The sequence below is a fragment of the Rattus norvegicus genome, chromosome 6 (assembly GCF_036323735.1).
Source record: "Rattus norvegicus strain BN/NHsdMcwi chromosome 6, GRCr8, whole genome shotgun sequence".
Classification (NCBI taxonomy): Eukaryota; Metazoa; Chordata; class Mammalia; order Rodentia; family Muridae; genus Rattus; species Rattus norvegicus.
This window is the reverse complement of record NC_086024.1, coordinates 20,166,351-20,181,918: the sequence shown is the minus strand read 5'-3', so window position 1 is coordinate 20,181,918 and position 15,568 is coordinate 20,166,351. Positions and strand designations below refer to the sequence as shown.

Below are 15,568 nucleotides of genomic sequence, written 5' to 3'. Positions count from 1 at the left end.
CGGGAGAAATACAGTCGAGAGGCCTGTGCACAGAGGCCCTCTGTCATTAGAGCATTAATATCGTGAATACACGGTTCACAACTGCAGGCCTGAGGGTGCAGGCCGAGAGAGCAAGAGCAGCCCCGGGAGCACTCAAGGCAGAGGCGTGACTGTAAGGAGCTGCTCACAGACAATGTGATACGCTTATTTCCTGCGATGAGTTACCCCACTGTTCCATTTATCATCGTCATCACCTATCCCCTATAGACTGCAAGCCTCACAGGCTCCCTTACACTCCGCCATGCAGGAAAGCCACACGGCACTGGAGTCTACTTACCCACGCAGCACTTCTGACACCACTTGGTTTCAGGAATCTTTGCTGATACAGCAAATTTCCTAAATGTGAATGGAGAAGAATATAAGACACAGGCAAGCAAAGTGTCCACTGCAAAGATGAACGCTCTTACACACCAGTGGGGAAAGCATGAGCGAGAAGTTAGTGCTGTTAAGTCCATATTAAAGAAAGAATATGGGGGCGGCCAAATGGCCCATATACTACCAAGCCCGAAGGACACACACACAAATATAAAAAGTTAAAATATACTGGATTGCTTTTTTGGTCCCCATCAATTCCAAATGGAATAAATTTTTAGTTAAAAACAAAACAGAACTGTGAAGTATTTTGAATTCAGAAGAATATGACCTTGGGATTTCTTTTTTAAATGCAGAACCAGTAAACTACATAAAACATACACTTAAGCAGTGGCAGTCTTCATCGTACATCTAGTCTGTCAGGTTACAGACAGCATTCAGTGAGCTGCATCAGTAACTCTGGTTTACCAGAGAGGACCAGTGACAAAAAGGAAGAGAGACTGGGAGCCGGGAGAGGGTCTTTCAACACATGTGATGGCTTCAGCTTCGAGGGGCTGTCTTGTTGGTTGCTGCCCAGCAATTAAGAATGTGTGCTGCTCTTCCAGAGGGTGTGACGCCCTCTTCTGGCCTCTGCAGCTACCTGCATTCAGGTGCAAATACCCACACAGGCACACACAGAACACACATAAATAAAAATACGTGGGATGATGTCATGGGTGAGGCAGGTACAAGACAGACGGAGGCCTGTCATTGGGCAAGAAGGAAGGATGGGCGGGAGAAAAGTTTGAAGGAAGAGGAGGAGACTGGAACGGAAAGGAAGAAGAGACAGGAGGGAGAGAGAGAGAGGCCATGGCAGGTGACGTTAAGACTCCGCTCTGTGTATTTACAGTTGTTATTAATGTTCTTAAAGGATGGATGGTACCAGGCTTTGTATGTTTAGGTGAGCAATTATATCCTATCAATTGGATCTAAGGTTATTGTGTTGTGTGTTCTGTCGTGTGTAGATTTAAGTGTAATGGACTGTGGGCTGGCTGGTCTGGGCCACCACGGAATTGGAATGTTTGCTTCTGGCAAGATATCCAGCAGATGTCTTGGAACACTGTGGTGCATTTCTAACATGTGTAACAAAATGCCCAAAATGGTAATTTAGGGGTAAAATACACACAAAGGGGTAAAATCTTCCACCATGGAAACCTCTTAAAGGAAGAGGCAATATCTTATTCACCTGTGTCTCATCTATTCTTGGAGACTCTTCATGTACAGTCAGTAAAAACTGGGAAAAGGAAACAAGCAAAAAGCCTCTAAAACATGGCCTGTGGGCGATATGACTACAGCAGAACACACACCTGTAAAATATTAGGCCGTGTGACTTTTGCCTGCATGTATGCCTTGCATCACCAAGTCTCCAGTGATCTGGTACTGGTGACCCTCTGGATTCACACAGATGGTTGTGATCCCCCATGAGGTGCCCTCAAGAGACCCTGAATCCTCTGGAACAGCAGCCAGTGCTCTTAACCACTAAGCCGTCTGTTAGGCCCCCAACACAAAGCCTCTTTACAGTCTATGTGCGTTGTGGTTCTGTCTGGTCTGTGGGGGCAAGTTACATGAGTTTCTTAGACACACACTTGGTAGTAGTTTTTATGTCCACACACAGTTTGGATTATTAAGTTACAAAGTCAGAATGGAAAGGATGAATAGGTAGGCAGACAAACAGAAGCACACAGTGGTAGCAAATGACAACTAGGGACAACAACCTTAATTACAAATACAGCTATTACCATAGAACCTGGAGTCCCCAATCACTATCCTGAGCAATTATGAAAACACTAATTAAAATTGATATATCGACTTTAAGACAGAAAAGCTTAAGTTTTTAAATGACTTTCATCAGAAAGCTATTTAAAAAAAACTTTATTAGGATTGGAGAAAGCTCAGCTGTCAACAGCACTTCCTGCTCTTGTAGAGGACCTAAGTTCAGTTCCATCAGCGGTGTTGGACAGCTCACAACCATCTGCAAGTCCAGTTCTGGGGATCCAATGCTTCTGTGGTTACACACACACACACACACACACACACACACACACACACACGCGCACACGTTTGTGCATACACAAATGAAAAAAAAACCTTCCAAAGACATCTGTGCACAAAGGGCTCAATCCTACTGTGCTGTAGACCTAGCAGGTAACAGCAGATCCTCATGGATCTGAAAGCTCAGGGTTCTCAGCATTGACTTTACAGCCAGTCTTAAGAGGGACGACTGGGTATAGTAGAGTTTGACTTAATAGGCTGTTTAGTCAGCAGATGCGGACCAATAGGACAATAAATAAGAGAGCTCAGCATGATTAAAAATGCCGAGAGTAAAAAAGCAAACTCCTCACCTCTAATTATCTCCCAATGAAAAAAAATTAATTCAAATGGCTTAGAAACTGTGCTTTGAAAAAGTTCACTTTATGTAAATTGACAAAGCATTTTAAGAGCAAAGGCAGTATATGTAATGTATAATTACATGAAAAATTAGTTTTAGTTTTGCAGAAAAGATAGAAACAAAAATTGAGGAAGAAAATGTTTATGTATCAGAAAGCACAGATTATGACAATTTCAGAACAAAAGTATGACGAATAAGTCTTGTTAGATAGAATACACTGCACCATGAAGACTTTCCATCAGTCCACCCTCCCTTTCTCCTGAATAAGAGCTCCTGTGTAAGCACGTGACCTCTAAGGACAGACACACAAGTTACCTGGGCAGTATTCGATCCGGGAGCTTGTGTGCTGGGATGGCTACAGGTAACTTCTGCATCTGTCTTGCATAATCGAAAAGCCCTGGTAAATTGTGGGAATAAAGCTGAGAGGCTTTGCCTGTGAAGAGATGAGCACCACATGAGAGCAGTCACAGGCAACAAGGTTCGCTAGGGCGCATGGAAGCCAGACTTACCGGATACGGACAGTAAGCAGTTGTTCATTACATACAACCACGTACACCTGCGGGGGAACAGCTACGGAAACACAGAAAGTTACAGTTACACAGAGAAGCACACAGGAACTAAGCTGCATGTCAAGAGGCCAGTTCACAACTACATCAAAAGAAGCCCATTCCAACATGGTCTGAGTTTGATTATAAGCACAATTAACTCGTCATCATGTAAGGAGGAACCATATAACTCCAAAGAGAATCAAAACATTTTCAATAACATCCACTCCTTTATTTTGGCCCTGGGGTTAAATGATTAAGTCTTCCTATGCACTCCTGAAATGTACTTATCAAGTACATGCGCATATATGATGTAAGACAAAAAGAAGAACAAGGGACACTGACAACTAGGTCTGCACAGGAGAAAGGCTGAGAGGGGGCCATGATGAAGACTTTCAAACTGCAAATGCTGAGGCATGTGAAGGCACGTGGAAGTTGAGAGGAAACATAGGAACCCATCTGTCCATGCGGTGTGGAACAGCTCAGGAAGCCTGATGTTTGAGTACTGGGGCAAAGGGGAGCAAATCAATGTACTTTAAGGACAGAAAATAGCAGCTCGGATGGAGACAGTCACAATAAGCACCAGTGCTCGGCATGGTGGCCCCAGGGCTGCCAGCAGCAGCAGCAGCAGCAGCAGCAGCAGCAGCAGCAGCAGCAGCAGCAGCAGCAGCAGCACCCAGGCCTGTGTTAGAAATGCCAGTTTCCAGGCCTCACTCACACCCAGCAGAGCAGTTCTGAATGTGGGCCAAACATTGCACAGCTGGCAACTCTGAGAGCCGCCAGGGCACACCAGCTTGTTTGAGGGCTTGTTCTGCTAATTCCTATGGGTCTTTCCAAAATGGACTGGGATGAGGGTAGGGAATAGGAAGAACGGAGAGGTGATGAAACAGGTGAGACTCTAAGGAGACTACTTTATTAACACAGCAAGTCATAATGAAATGCAATAATAGAAGGGAGAAACAAAGTAAAAATCCTCATCAATAAACTCAAATAAAATAAAGCGGAAGGCTCGCAGTCCCCTTATCTGGTATGCACACTCATGAACCACTAACAATCACGGGCCCTGAACTGTCTCTTAGATTCAGATTTCAACACATATCTGCTTCTTTCTGCTTTCCATTAAAAAGCTGTAACCAAAGTGGGGTGGCAGCAGCAGGAGGCTGGCACCAGTGCCGACCTGGGTAATCTAATGCGAGCACAAACAGTACTTTGTTGGTGTCGTACATGGGACATGTGTTTTGTGACTGTCAACACTCATAAAGGGAGTGCAGCACAGAAGCCTTTCATGTGTTCAGCACAGGGCTGGCTTGCACTTACGGTTAGTTTTAGGCAAGTGTTGGATTTCATTTTAGATTTGCTTTTTAACCACCTTAAAAAATACTAAAAGTTTTTAGATCATCCATGCTTCCTTTAGTAAGTTAGGTTCTGGGTAACATATTCAGTTATAGAAGAACGCACCAGTTACGAAGGACACAGTCAATGTTTTGCCCAGGTCTGTACTTTCTTGAGTACTATGTGACTTCAGTTAACTTACTTTTGTATTTTTTGTTGTTTTCTTCTTACTTCGTTTTTAATAAAATGTAATTTATATATTGGACTCTTCTCTGGAAGATGGAGTACGTGGGTGTGTGGAGGTGACTCAGTGGTTAGGAGCACTGGCTTTCTTGAGGAGGACCTGGGCTTGATTCTTAACTCCTACATGGCAGCTCAGAACTATGTGTAACTCCACTTCAGGGGATCCGACACCCTTTCCTAGCCTCTGTGGTACTAGGCACCCACAGTGCACAGATACACACACAGGAAAGACACCCATGCTCATAAAAGTTTTGAAAAATTAAAAAGTTGAGGGGCGTTGAGGGTATAACTCAGTTATATAATTCAGTTGAGGGTATAACCCTGCCTAGGTTGTGCAAAGCCTTGGGAGTTTGGTCACGTACCCTCTTAAGAAAAGTGTAAGTAGCTTGTGCCCCTCAGAGACACTGAGGAGAGGACAGCGTGTGTAAGCACTGTGTGTGGCCCAGCATCCTTTTTTGGCAATACTGAGGTTTGAACCCAAGGCCCTGAACATGCTATACAAGAGCTCTGCCAGCGAAGGCGCCTGACTTCACATTAACTTACACAGGCCTTCGATATTAGTATCAACATCACTATCACCAGCCCTGCATAGTGTTTAGTGCTCCTGGTCAAAGTGCTTCCGTCTCTGTATCTGTTTCTTTTTCAATACATTTGCTGTATTACAGTTGACGTGTGTGTGTGTGCGCGTGTGCGTGTGGGTGTGGGAGGTGCATGTATATGGTACACATCCCATGGACGCCCGAGGACACCTTTGTGAAGTGAGTCCTCTCCTTTCACCTCTATGTGGGTTCAATCTGTGGACTGAACATGGATGGAAAGTGGCAACAATCCTTTTGTTTAAATTATTTAGAAATTATACGTGCATTAGAATCTGCCTGCATGGAGGTATGTATGTCGCTTGTAAGCCTGGTGCCTGGCGAGGCCAGAAGAAGGCTCTGTTTTCCATGGAACTGGAGTTACAGATGACTGTGAGCCACCGTGAGTGTGCTTGAACCAATCCCAGGCCCTCAGCGACATCAGCAAGTGATCTTAACCCAAGCCGCACCTTAAAAAAATACTTTATTAATTAACATGTTAGGTTTTTGAGCATCATGTATCTGTGTCAATACGGGTGTATGTACATGTATATGTGTGGGCATTCACCTGTGTGCACAGAAGCCAGAAGAGATCCCTTGGGGCTGGAGTCACAGGTATTTGCCTGATGTCTGGCTTGTTAATGTGGGCATGTGCAGATCTGGACGCCAGTGTTTACAACTGTGTAGCAAGTGCTCCTAACCACTGAGCCATCTCTCCAGCTCTCTGTCTGAACTTAACATATCTTCACCCTTTAACTACAGTCTCATCATCTCCCACTATTCCACAAACAGAGATTTCTAAAACACAGTTCTGACCTTTAGCTGGGTATAGAAAGCTCTGGGGTTTGGCAATCTATTGTTATTATTCTAGATTCCAAACTGTCCAATCACTGCTCCCCAGATGCCACACAATTCCAAACTGTCCAATCACTGCTCCCCAGATGCCACACAATTCCAAACTGTCCAATCACTGTTCCCCTTGCCAAAGCGGAGCTGTGACACTTCTGTAGAGGAGCTTTCCCTTTGAGAGGTGCAACATTTGCCTCTGTGGCCTACCCTTTAGAGAGCTACCCAAGTAGTGCTGAGTCTGTCTTTCACTAATAGTGTAAGCTTCCCAAGGGTAGGAACGGAGACTGTGGCCTTCTTCAATATGTAGCATATGGATGCTCTGTGAATGTTTTACAAATAAAAGAAGTGTCAATCATAGCTGAAACTTATTTCTAATGTCTACTTAAATAACAAGAGAGAAATACAGATGATAGTTTACCTGTTCCATTGATGTTTCATGAAGTTCATTGAGATTAAGGGTATAAATGCCCTCTTCAGCGCCAAATATCAAGTACTGGTCTGAAATAACAGAGGCTTCATTAATTGACTTCAGTAGGCAAGATACTTTAAAGGTTTACACCAACTAAGATTCAATAAATCTGTGTTACCCCTGAAAGATTGTGATTTTTAAAGGTTTACTACACAGTGGAATTAGATTCTCGTAAACTAAGTTACACACAAATGTTATTCTCAGAACAGTGAGGAGGCATTGCCTGGGAGGATAGAGGAACCAGCTGCTAGACTCACTCACAGAGGGTGTGGCTGACTGCCAGAGTCTGCAGCGGCTTTTTCTAAAGTCCCCTAAAGAGAAGATCATGCACAAGTAACGCCACACGAAAACTAAGAACTAACTCAAATTAGAAATTATTTTTACCTATGTGGTGATTTGAATTAGAATGGCCTCCATAGGCTCATATATTTGAATGCGTAGTCACCATGGAGAAGGACGGTTTGAAAAGATTAGAAGGATTAGGAGGTGTGGCCTTGTGTGTTCCTGGGGAGGTGGACTTGAGGTTTCAGAAGCCCTCGCTAGGTGGCTCTCTCCTGGCCTGGGTGGCTCTCCCCTGGCCTGGGTGGCTCTCCCCTGGCCTAGGTGGCTCTCTCCTGGCCTGGGTGGCTCTCTCCTGGCCTGGGATCAGGATGCAGTTCTCAGCGACTGCTCCACTACCTGTGCTGACAAGCTCCTCACCATGAAAACCTCTAAGCCTCTGAAACTGTAAGCAAGTCTCCAGTCAGTGCTTTCCGGAGCTGAGGACCGAACCCAGGGCCTTGTGCTTGCTAGGCAAGTGCGCTCTACTACTGAGCTAAATCCCCAACCCTTTCTTTTTCTTTCTCCGGAAGTGCTTTCTTTTAGAAGAGTTCACGGCAATAGAATGGTGACTGAGTCTACTATCTTTTTGGCCATTACGGTAAGCACTAACACAAAAGCACAGGATCTGGGACTTGAAAGGCAGAGAAAACAAACTAAATGAAATAGGTGCTGAGGATAGAGCTCACGGGAGAGGCCCTGGGTTTGATCCAGCACCACACAAACTAGACATGGTGGCATAGGCGTGTAATCACAGCACTTGGGAGGTCCACGGCACAAAGTGGACCAGAAGTTCATGATCATAACTGTGTAGATAGGAGATTTGAGCCAGCCTGTGCTAAAGACTTGGTCTAAAACCAACCCAAACCCACCAACCCAAACTAGGACCTGATCAATGTTCAATTCCCAGCACCCAGATTGCAGCTCACACCTGTCTAACTCCAGTTCCAGGGGATCCAACATCCTCACACAGACATACATACAAGCAAAACCACCAATGCACATACAAATAAATAAAAAATTAAGACCTGGGTATCTGTGAAGTTACATCTTCTAGATGATATGAGAAATGTAGCCAGCAGCCTATCTGATGGCTCTTAAGACATAAAAAGGAATTCACCCTGACCTTCTCTAGCTGAGCTGAAGTATGCTAGGCACAACTTAGAACACGAGAACTGCTAACCTGTGCAGGGCTGGTTTAGGGCTGGTTTAGGTTGGCTAGGGTTGGTGCTGGTGTAAGACCTGCAGTCAGACAGCAGCGGGTTTAAACCAAAGTGCTCCATCAGCCACTTGTGGACAGTGAATCCCAGTGTCAAAACAAAGTACAGAGTTTAGACTTTTAGGAACATATACATGAGTCTTCTTATGCATATCCATGTAAGAATACATACATATGTGTCTTCTTGTACACATCCATGAGTCTATGGGTGTTCACACAGCTAAAGAGAGCTGCTGTGAGGCGGGCATGCAGATAGGAGGCCTGATCCTGTGATGTCAGGCAATTCCTAGAGCTAACTGCAGCCTCAAACTACAAGGAGAGTACAGATAAATATATTTACCTTAAATTTACAGAAAACGGCAAAACTCTTAGAGAAAGACTCCCAGAAAATAAATAAAATGAACTGGGGCTGGAGAGATGGCTCAGCAATTAAGAGCTCCATTTCCTTCAATAAAATACTGTCGTTGCCCTTCCAGAGGCCCTAGAACACATACAGCAGCTCACATCTGTCCAGGGGGTCCAAAACCCTCACACAGAATAATAAGCAAAACAGCAATGAACATTAAAGAAAAGAAAAGGAGCAGGAGGAACTGTGGAGATACCTCTCGTGTCCGGATTTATCCAAGATGTGGCACAGTGGATTTTCAAGGGACATCCATTAAAAACCTTTGAAAAACATGCTCCCATCTGAAAAAATAAGGACTCATCAACATAACAGTGACAGACAACGGTCCCTGACATAACATATAAGGCGTAACTATATGGGAGAGCAGAGGGTACACTAAAATTAGGATCACTTCAAATTTATAGAGATAAGTGTGTCAAGCCAGCTGTCCATCTAGCTTTTCTCTGGACACCCACAGTACGGCCACACGCAAAGTTTCTTGGTATAACAACAATTTTGCTGGAGAGAAAAAAAATCTGATATTTATTTCCTGTGTCATTTTACAATAAATAAGTCAGTCTCAATAATCAATTCTGTGTCATAAATATCTTGCCAGTAAGAGTACGAACCCTTTATCAAAACAACATAATGCTCTTAGGTAAGAAGAAAATAATAATCCCCACAAAGGAAATGTTCTTGTTTGGTTTTATGATAAAAATGCCATCTTTGAGGTCAGGCTTGCCTATAATTCTAGCAGTCGGGAGTAGAGGCAGGCAGCAGACCTTTGTTATTTTGTTAGTTGAGGCTAGCCTGGTCTACAGAGGGAGTTCTAGCACTTCAGAGAGAGACCCTGTCTCAAAAACAAACCACCACCAACAACAAAACAATCCCCCCAAACAAAGCCAGTGATAACAAACTAAAAACCAAACCAAACAACCACACAACCCCCCCCCCCCCCCCCCCCCCCCCCCCCCCCCCGGCCACCAAAGAAAACCTCAACAACGATGACAACAACAAATCATTGAACTTTGCATTGTAAACTGAAAGCATGCAGGGGTGACTTAAAAGCTATACATATTTCAAACGTAAAACACACACTCTAAGCGGAGCAATCTGCAGACAGGAAGAGGGTGCGGCAAGCAAAGGCCCTTGCCTCCAAGCCAACCTGAGTTTATCCTTAGGTCCCACATGGTGGGCGAGGACTCATTCCAAAAAGTGGTCCTGTGACTACCACAGATGTGCTGTGACAGAAGCACATACATACTTTCACATATATGTGAAAGTAAAGAGACACACACACAGAGACACACATGCACAAATATATACACAGCAATGCACATGCATACACATACTCAGAGAATACACATGCATGTGTACACATAAAAACATACGTGTGTGTGCACCCACACAGACATGTCCATATACACATGTATGTGGACACACAAACACACATACATGGGCTCACATGTGCAAACATACAGAGAAACACATGCACACACATACACAGAGAACACACATGCATGTATGTGCACACATGTGCACACATAAACACACACGCACACAGAGACATGTGGACACACAGACAGACAGACAGACAGACACACACGTAAAGTTTTCTTTTTTAATATGAGGAAAGGTTCAGTGTGACTGTGACAGTGCCTGCTAGCATGTCGGTGGTAGGGGGTGGGTGGGGGAGCAGGCAGACACAGTCCAAGACGTATACTGAAACAATTCTCACTATGTTTACTTTGAAAAATCAGGTATTCGATACCGAGTACTTACATGCACTTTAGGTGTTGGGGGAAGGCCATTACTAATTGGCTTCTAGAAAAGGAATACAGTGTTATAATTTTTTTGCTGATACTTGGCAAGAAAATACTATATTTCAAACATTTCTTTGAATAAAATACACAAGCAGAATATCACCACAAAATAAAAGAGCTATTTTTAATTATCCATGTTCTTCCCAGAGCTACTGACTGCTCCCCCAAACCAGTTTGGCGCCATCCTTTCCCTAGGGAACTGTATAGTTCCTATAGCAAAGGCACCGCTACGACGTAAACAAACACTACCACTACAGTCAGTCCAGACTACAGTATCCGTACAGTAGTTATGGAGTACACACGGCTCTGGTGTCAGCCCATCCAAGAGTGAGAAGAACGGAGTGTGATGCGGACACCGACACTTACTGGCACGTCCTTCTTCTCTTTTCTGGAGAGGTTCGTGCCTCTCTGCTCACTCTGCTGCTGATGCACCGACCCGTCCCGTTCACCATTGAGCTGGAAGGAGCTCACCCCATTGCCTTCAGTAAAACATGTTGTAAGATATTGTGAGAGGACGAGTTTTAATGAAAAAGTTCAATAATTAAAAATTATTAAACAGGAAAGAGGTTCATTCTGAATTTGAGATCTCTCATTAAGAACATTCATCCGTGAAGTATGTGTATGTTCTTCTAGTTAAACCTATTTTGGGCATATTGGGTAAATTTAAATTCAGCTCTTATCTGATTTAACATTTATTTCATTAAAAAGAGAAAAATAGTAAATTCGTAATTATGTTTAAAGAATGGAGAACTCCTATTACAAACAGTTATCAAGAAATGGTAACAGCTCTTTAAAGTTTCTCTGGACATCAGAGGAAAGTTATTAGATGGTACCTTCTAGTATCAATTTATAGACAATATCTATAAATACCAATCATTTTTCTAAAAGTGATGAACTAAAATTAAGGAGTAAAAACCCCAGCTTTATAGTTGCTAAAATGAAAGTAGCTTGCACTACATGTTGTTTGTTCAAAGCTTGACCTCCTTAGACACTGTAGGCAGTGGTGGGATCGAGTGCACAGCAGTCTCCAAAAGAGGGAGCCTAACGGGGTAGACGCTGTGGGGAGGACTCAGTCATTCCATGCACTTGCTGCTCTTTCCAAGGATCCAGGCCCACATCTCAGTACCACTGCCTAACTCCAGGACCAGATCTGACGCCCTCTTTTGGCCTCTACTGGCATCAGGCTTGCAGGTGAAACACACACACACACACACACACACACACACACACACACACACACACACACACACACACAGAGCAGGGAGTAGAAAGCATGTTTAACAGCCATGCTCTTGAGATTTTCTCCCACAAAGGATTTCAGGCATCTCTTGAACAGTACCCTTCACTTCTTGTAGAACAGACCTTGTGAGAGCTGGATCTGTCCTCCACCCTCACCTAAAACAGCAGGCTTCTGCGGGGGTAGCCTGGGGGGTGGTGGTCTAGGAGGAACGTGGGATGGCTTTGCTGGGCTCCCTGATGAGGGACATCTCTTGATTGTGCCTTGATTACTGTCCTCAGAAGAATGTGTATCCTGTGGTATGGAGATGGATTTAGGCTAAAATAACACAGAAAAGGCAATCAGTGATTACATAATTAGTGTGGACCACTGAAGTAAATATTAGTGTGGGTCAGCGATATTCAAACTGTGTTCACAAAGGAGAGCCAAGGGTGTTTAACATTCAGGATATCCTAAACGTGTACACTAACATGTCGAGTTTTGCAACCGTGGAAGGGGTATGAATTGGTTGCTATTCCCTTCTATTAGTGTCTCGGAGCCCTTCCCAAGCAAAAGCGTCCTTGTCTTCTGAGTACATCCACCTTCTCTTCTAAGTCTGAAGCTAATCACTGAGTGTCAGGTCACTCTACACTGTCCCTTACGTAACTGGCATGTTTTTGTTAAAGTGTGGTCCTTCAGGTTAGGGAGAATGGAAGGAAGCGCCTAGAATGCTCACTAGCACAGTAAGACAGGATGCTGGGAAACTTCTGTGAGGCAGGAGAAACACCTCCCATAGCTAAAGGTTTGTAGAATGTATACATTCTTCCAAGTGTGCCCTTAAGGTGCCAACAATCGTCACAAGCAAGTGCAGCCCCTGTCATCTGTGAGAGCTGAGATCTTTCTCAGTAATACAGTACACACAACAGAAGCCAAGGCTGCACGGCTCTGACTCAAGCCACAACATGACTCATCTTATAACTGAAACTTGTTACGAATACCAACCATACTGCTACCACACCCCTCGTTTCTCCTCAGCGTCTGCAGATGCTGTCTCCATGCATCCGGCATGTTGGGATTACTTTACTACCCATGACGACCTTGTTAGCAGAACGCTTGCCTCACATGCAGAAGGCCCAGGCTCATCCCCCAGTGCAGCCAAGGAAAGGAGGGGGTTGTCATTACGTTGTTTTCCAAAGCTGCTCTCTTATTTTTGTATTTTTCACTTACAATTCTTTTCTGAAAATTAAATGGCTGTGATGGTAGTTTAATCTTTGTCCACTTTCAGCAATCAATAGTAAATTTATAGATTTTCAAGGAAAAAAATCTTATGAAAATGTAAGATTTCTAGCTAGGTTGAAAAACACCAACCTCGAGATTATTTCACAGAATAAATATTTAAGATGTGCTACTTAAATTAGTACTAAGTCAGCATTTTCAAAAAGGCAAAAACGAAATTATGTTTTTAGGTAATAATGTCAACTCTTCATTTTTCCTTGTGGATGGGAAATAAAAGTCAGCTATGGTAGCCAAGGCAGCGCTAGTGGGAGAGCTCTCAGAGCTCGTGGGCAGTGGGCGGGCAGTGGGCAGGCAGTGGGCTGGCAGTGGGCGGGCAGTGGGCGGGCCTACCTTTGGTGGCAGAGGAGGTGGGACTTTTGCTTTCAAGGTTGAACTAAAAACACAGAAAAAATAAAGTCAGAACTCTCCATTTGACAAATGAATAATTAAACACAATTAATTTTCAAAGACATAGAAGAAAAACCTTCAGAGACAAATACTGTTTTCTGGGTCATGAGGTTTTTTTTTTTTTCCCCCAAATTATTTTTGTAAAATGTCCAAATTCTCTTGAATGAACCATTTAGAAGTGGGTAGATGTGCGTCTTCTTGGTCTCCAATGCTGTAATGGATCCAAATGGGAAGATGGCCACAACTCTTTTATTTCCCTCAGAAGGTAAATAGGGGGATAGGGAGCCATTGTGCTGGGATGGTTAGAATATAAACACTGCACACTGTCTTTCTTGGTCTCTTCTACTGCAAGGATAGAGTCCTGACAAAACCGACATAAGGTACAAAGGGCTCATTCCTGCTCCAGTTCAAGGTGCCTCCAGTCACAGCAGGGAAGTCAGGTAGCATGGTGAACTTGAAACCTCTCCTCAACCAGAGTTCAGCAGTGCTCAGTTCAGCTCACTTCTCTCTCCACTACAGTCCAGGGTCCTCCCACCCACAGTGACAGGGCCTTCTCACACTACTTATCCAATAAGATAACAGACCACAGGCATACCCAGAGGCTGTCGGACACTCCACTCTGGATCGGTCAGGGTGAAAATTGATACTAACCTTTCAATTTTGCTACCAATAGTCAGGGTGGTAATTGATACTAACCTTTCAATTTTGCTACCAATAGTCAGGGTGATAATTGATACTAACCTTTCAATTTTGCTACCAATAGACATGGCACTATAATAAAACTACACACACACACACACACACACACACACACACACACACACACACACACACACACTGATATATAGTCTATGAAGTGACAGGGAATCTCAATAAAGCCAAGATTCACTATAATTCAGAATCCATTTCAGAAACAAGGCTGTAAAAGATGATCAAGCACAACATTTTTCCTAAGCCCACAGGACGAAGCGACCCAGGGTCACAGGAAGTCTGTGTGCCTGTCAGTCTGGTGCTCCAGACTGGTGCAGGTGTCTACTGTTAAGTTGCCTTATCTTTCTTTACCAACCCAAACCAATTCACATAAAGGCCCTTATCCCTTTCAATGAACCTCTGTAAACGTGTTCTCTCTTTAAAAATTGTTATATCCAAAGCATTTATTTTCTTTGAAACACATCAGATGAGATAATTAGGCTTTCTAGTGACGGCAGTCAATGCTGACTGACAAGGCTCTATGTGGACCTTTCCCCAGTGGCCTTTGCCGAGCTCTCAATCCTTAGCTGGTGTTCAGGTCTGGGGAGGCTGTAGGCTCTGGGACATGGTGCCTGGGTGATGGAGGTTGCTAAAAGCAGCCTGACTGGATCTTCTTTCCAGTTCCAGCTCTGCTTCCTGGTTAGCACTACCCGAGAGTTCCGAGCTGCAAGCCCCTACTGCCACGGACGAAGCTGCTTGAACCACCATTCGGCCCCCTACCACTACCAACCATATTCTCTGAAACTGTGTGTTGTAAAAACTGCAACAACTATGGGCTGCGGCAGACCTCTTTCTTTTTTTCTTCTTTTTTTTTTTTTTCCGGAGCTGAGGACCGAACCCAGGGCCTTGGGCTTGCTAGGCAAGCGCTCTACCACTGAGCTAAATCCCCAACCCGGCAGACCGCTTTCTTTACTGCGCACCTCAGCAGACCCTTTCCCTAACTGTGTACCGCGGCAGACCCTTTCCCTAACTGTGTACCGCGGCAGACCCTTTCCCTAACTGTGTACCGCGGCAGACCCTTTCCCTATGTTGCTTCTTCTGGCAGGTGTTAGATCACAGCGAGGGAAGAAGTAACTATACACAGTCTAAATGACAACTTAAAATGCTCTTTGTTGATGACCTTTTTTCTTTCCCAATACTATGTCTTCAGTTAGCATTGTAGACTGACTTTTATTTCCTTAAATTATCACATTATGAGAGAATTCCCAGTGTGTTACATACATGGATAGGGCTTTTAGGAGGTCATTAAGTTTCTGAACTAAGTTTCTGTCTAACCCACTCAGATTGTTCTCCCAACCTGAAGCTGATAAATCCAGGTGGAACGGAAAAATGACAGCACGGAGACTGGTTCAACCTACATAGCGTGCTAATTACATTAAAAT

At 44.0% G+C, this 15,568-nt stretch overlaps 1 protein-coding gene across 16 annotated transcripts in view; it reads right to left on the bottom strand.

Annotated features, from left to right (window-relative positions):
* Map4k3 (mitogen-activated protein kinase kinase kinase kinase 3) overlaps positions 1-15,568 on the bottom strand; it is a 169,338-nt gene that overhangs the window by 16,665 nt on the left and 137,105 nt on the right. For 9 of the 16 annotated variants that reach the window (XM_039111726.2, XM_039111728.2, XM_039111729.2 and 6 more), the window contains 9 exons: positions 13,380-13,422; positions 11,900-12,092; positions 10,904-11,016; positions 10,497-10,538; positions 8,932-9,016; positions 6,742-6,821; positions 3,289-3,349; positions 3,095-3,212; positions 317-375 (listed from right to left, as the gene is read on the bottom strand). In XM_039111726.2, coding sequence (XP_038967654.1) covers positions 317-375; positions 3,095-3,212; positions 3,289-3,349; positions 6,742-6,821; positions 8,932-9,016; positions 10,497-10,538; positions 10,904-11,016; positions 11,900-12,092; positions 13,380-13,422 — 794 coding nt within the window. The remainder of the gene's footprint in view (positions 1-316; positions 376-3,094; positions 3,213-3,288; positions 3,350-6,741; positions 6,822-8,931; positions 9,017-10,496; positions 10,539-10,903; positions 11,017-11,899; positions 12,093-13,379; positions 13,423-15,568) is intronic. The other 7 variants (XM_039111727.2, XM_017594020.3, XM_063261505.1 and 4 more) reach the window with 1 other exon arrangement.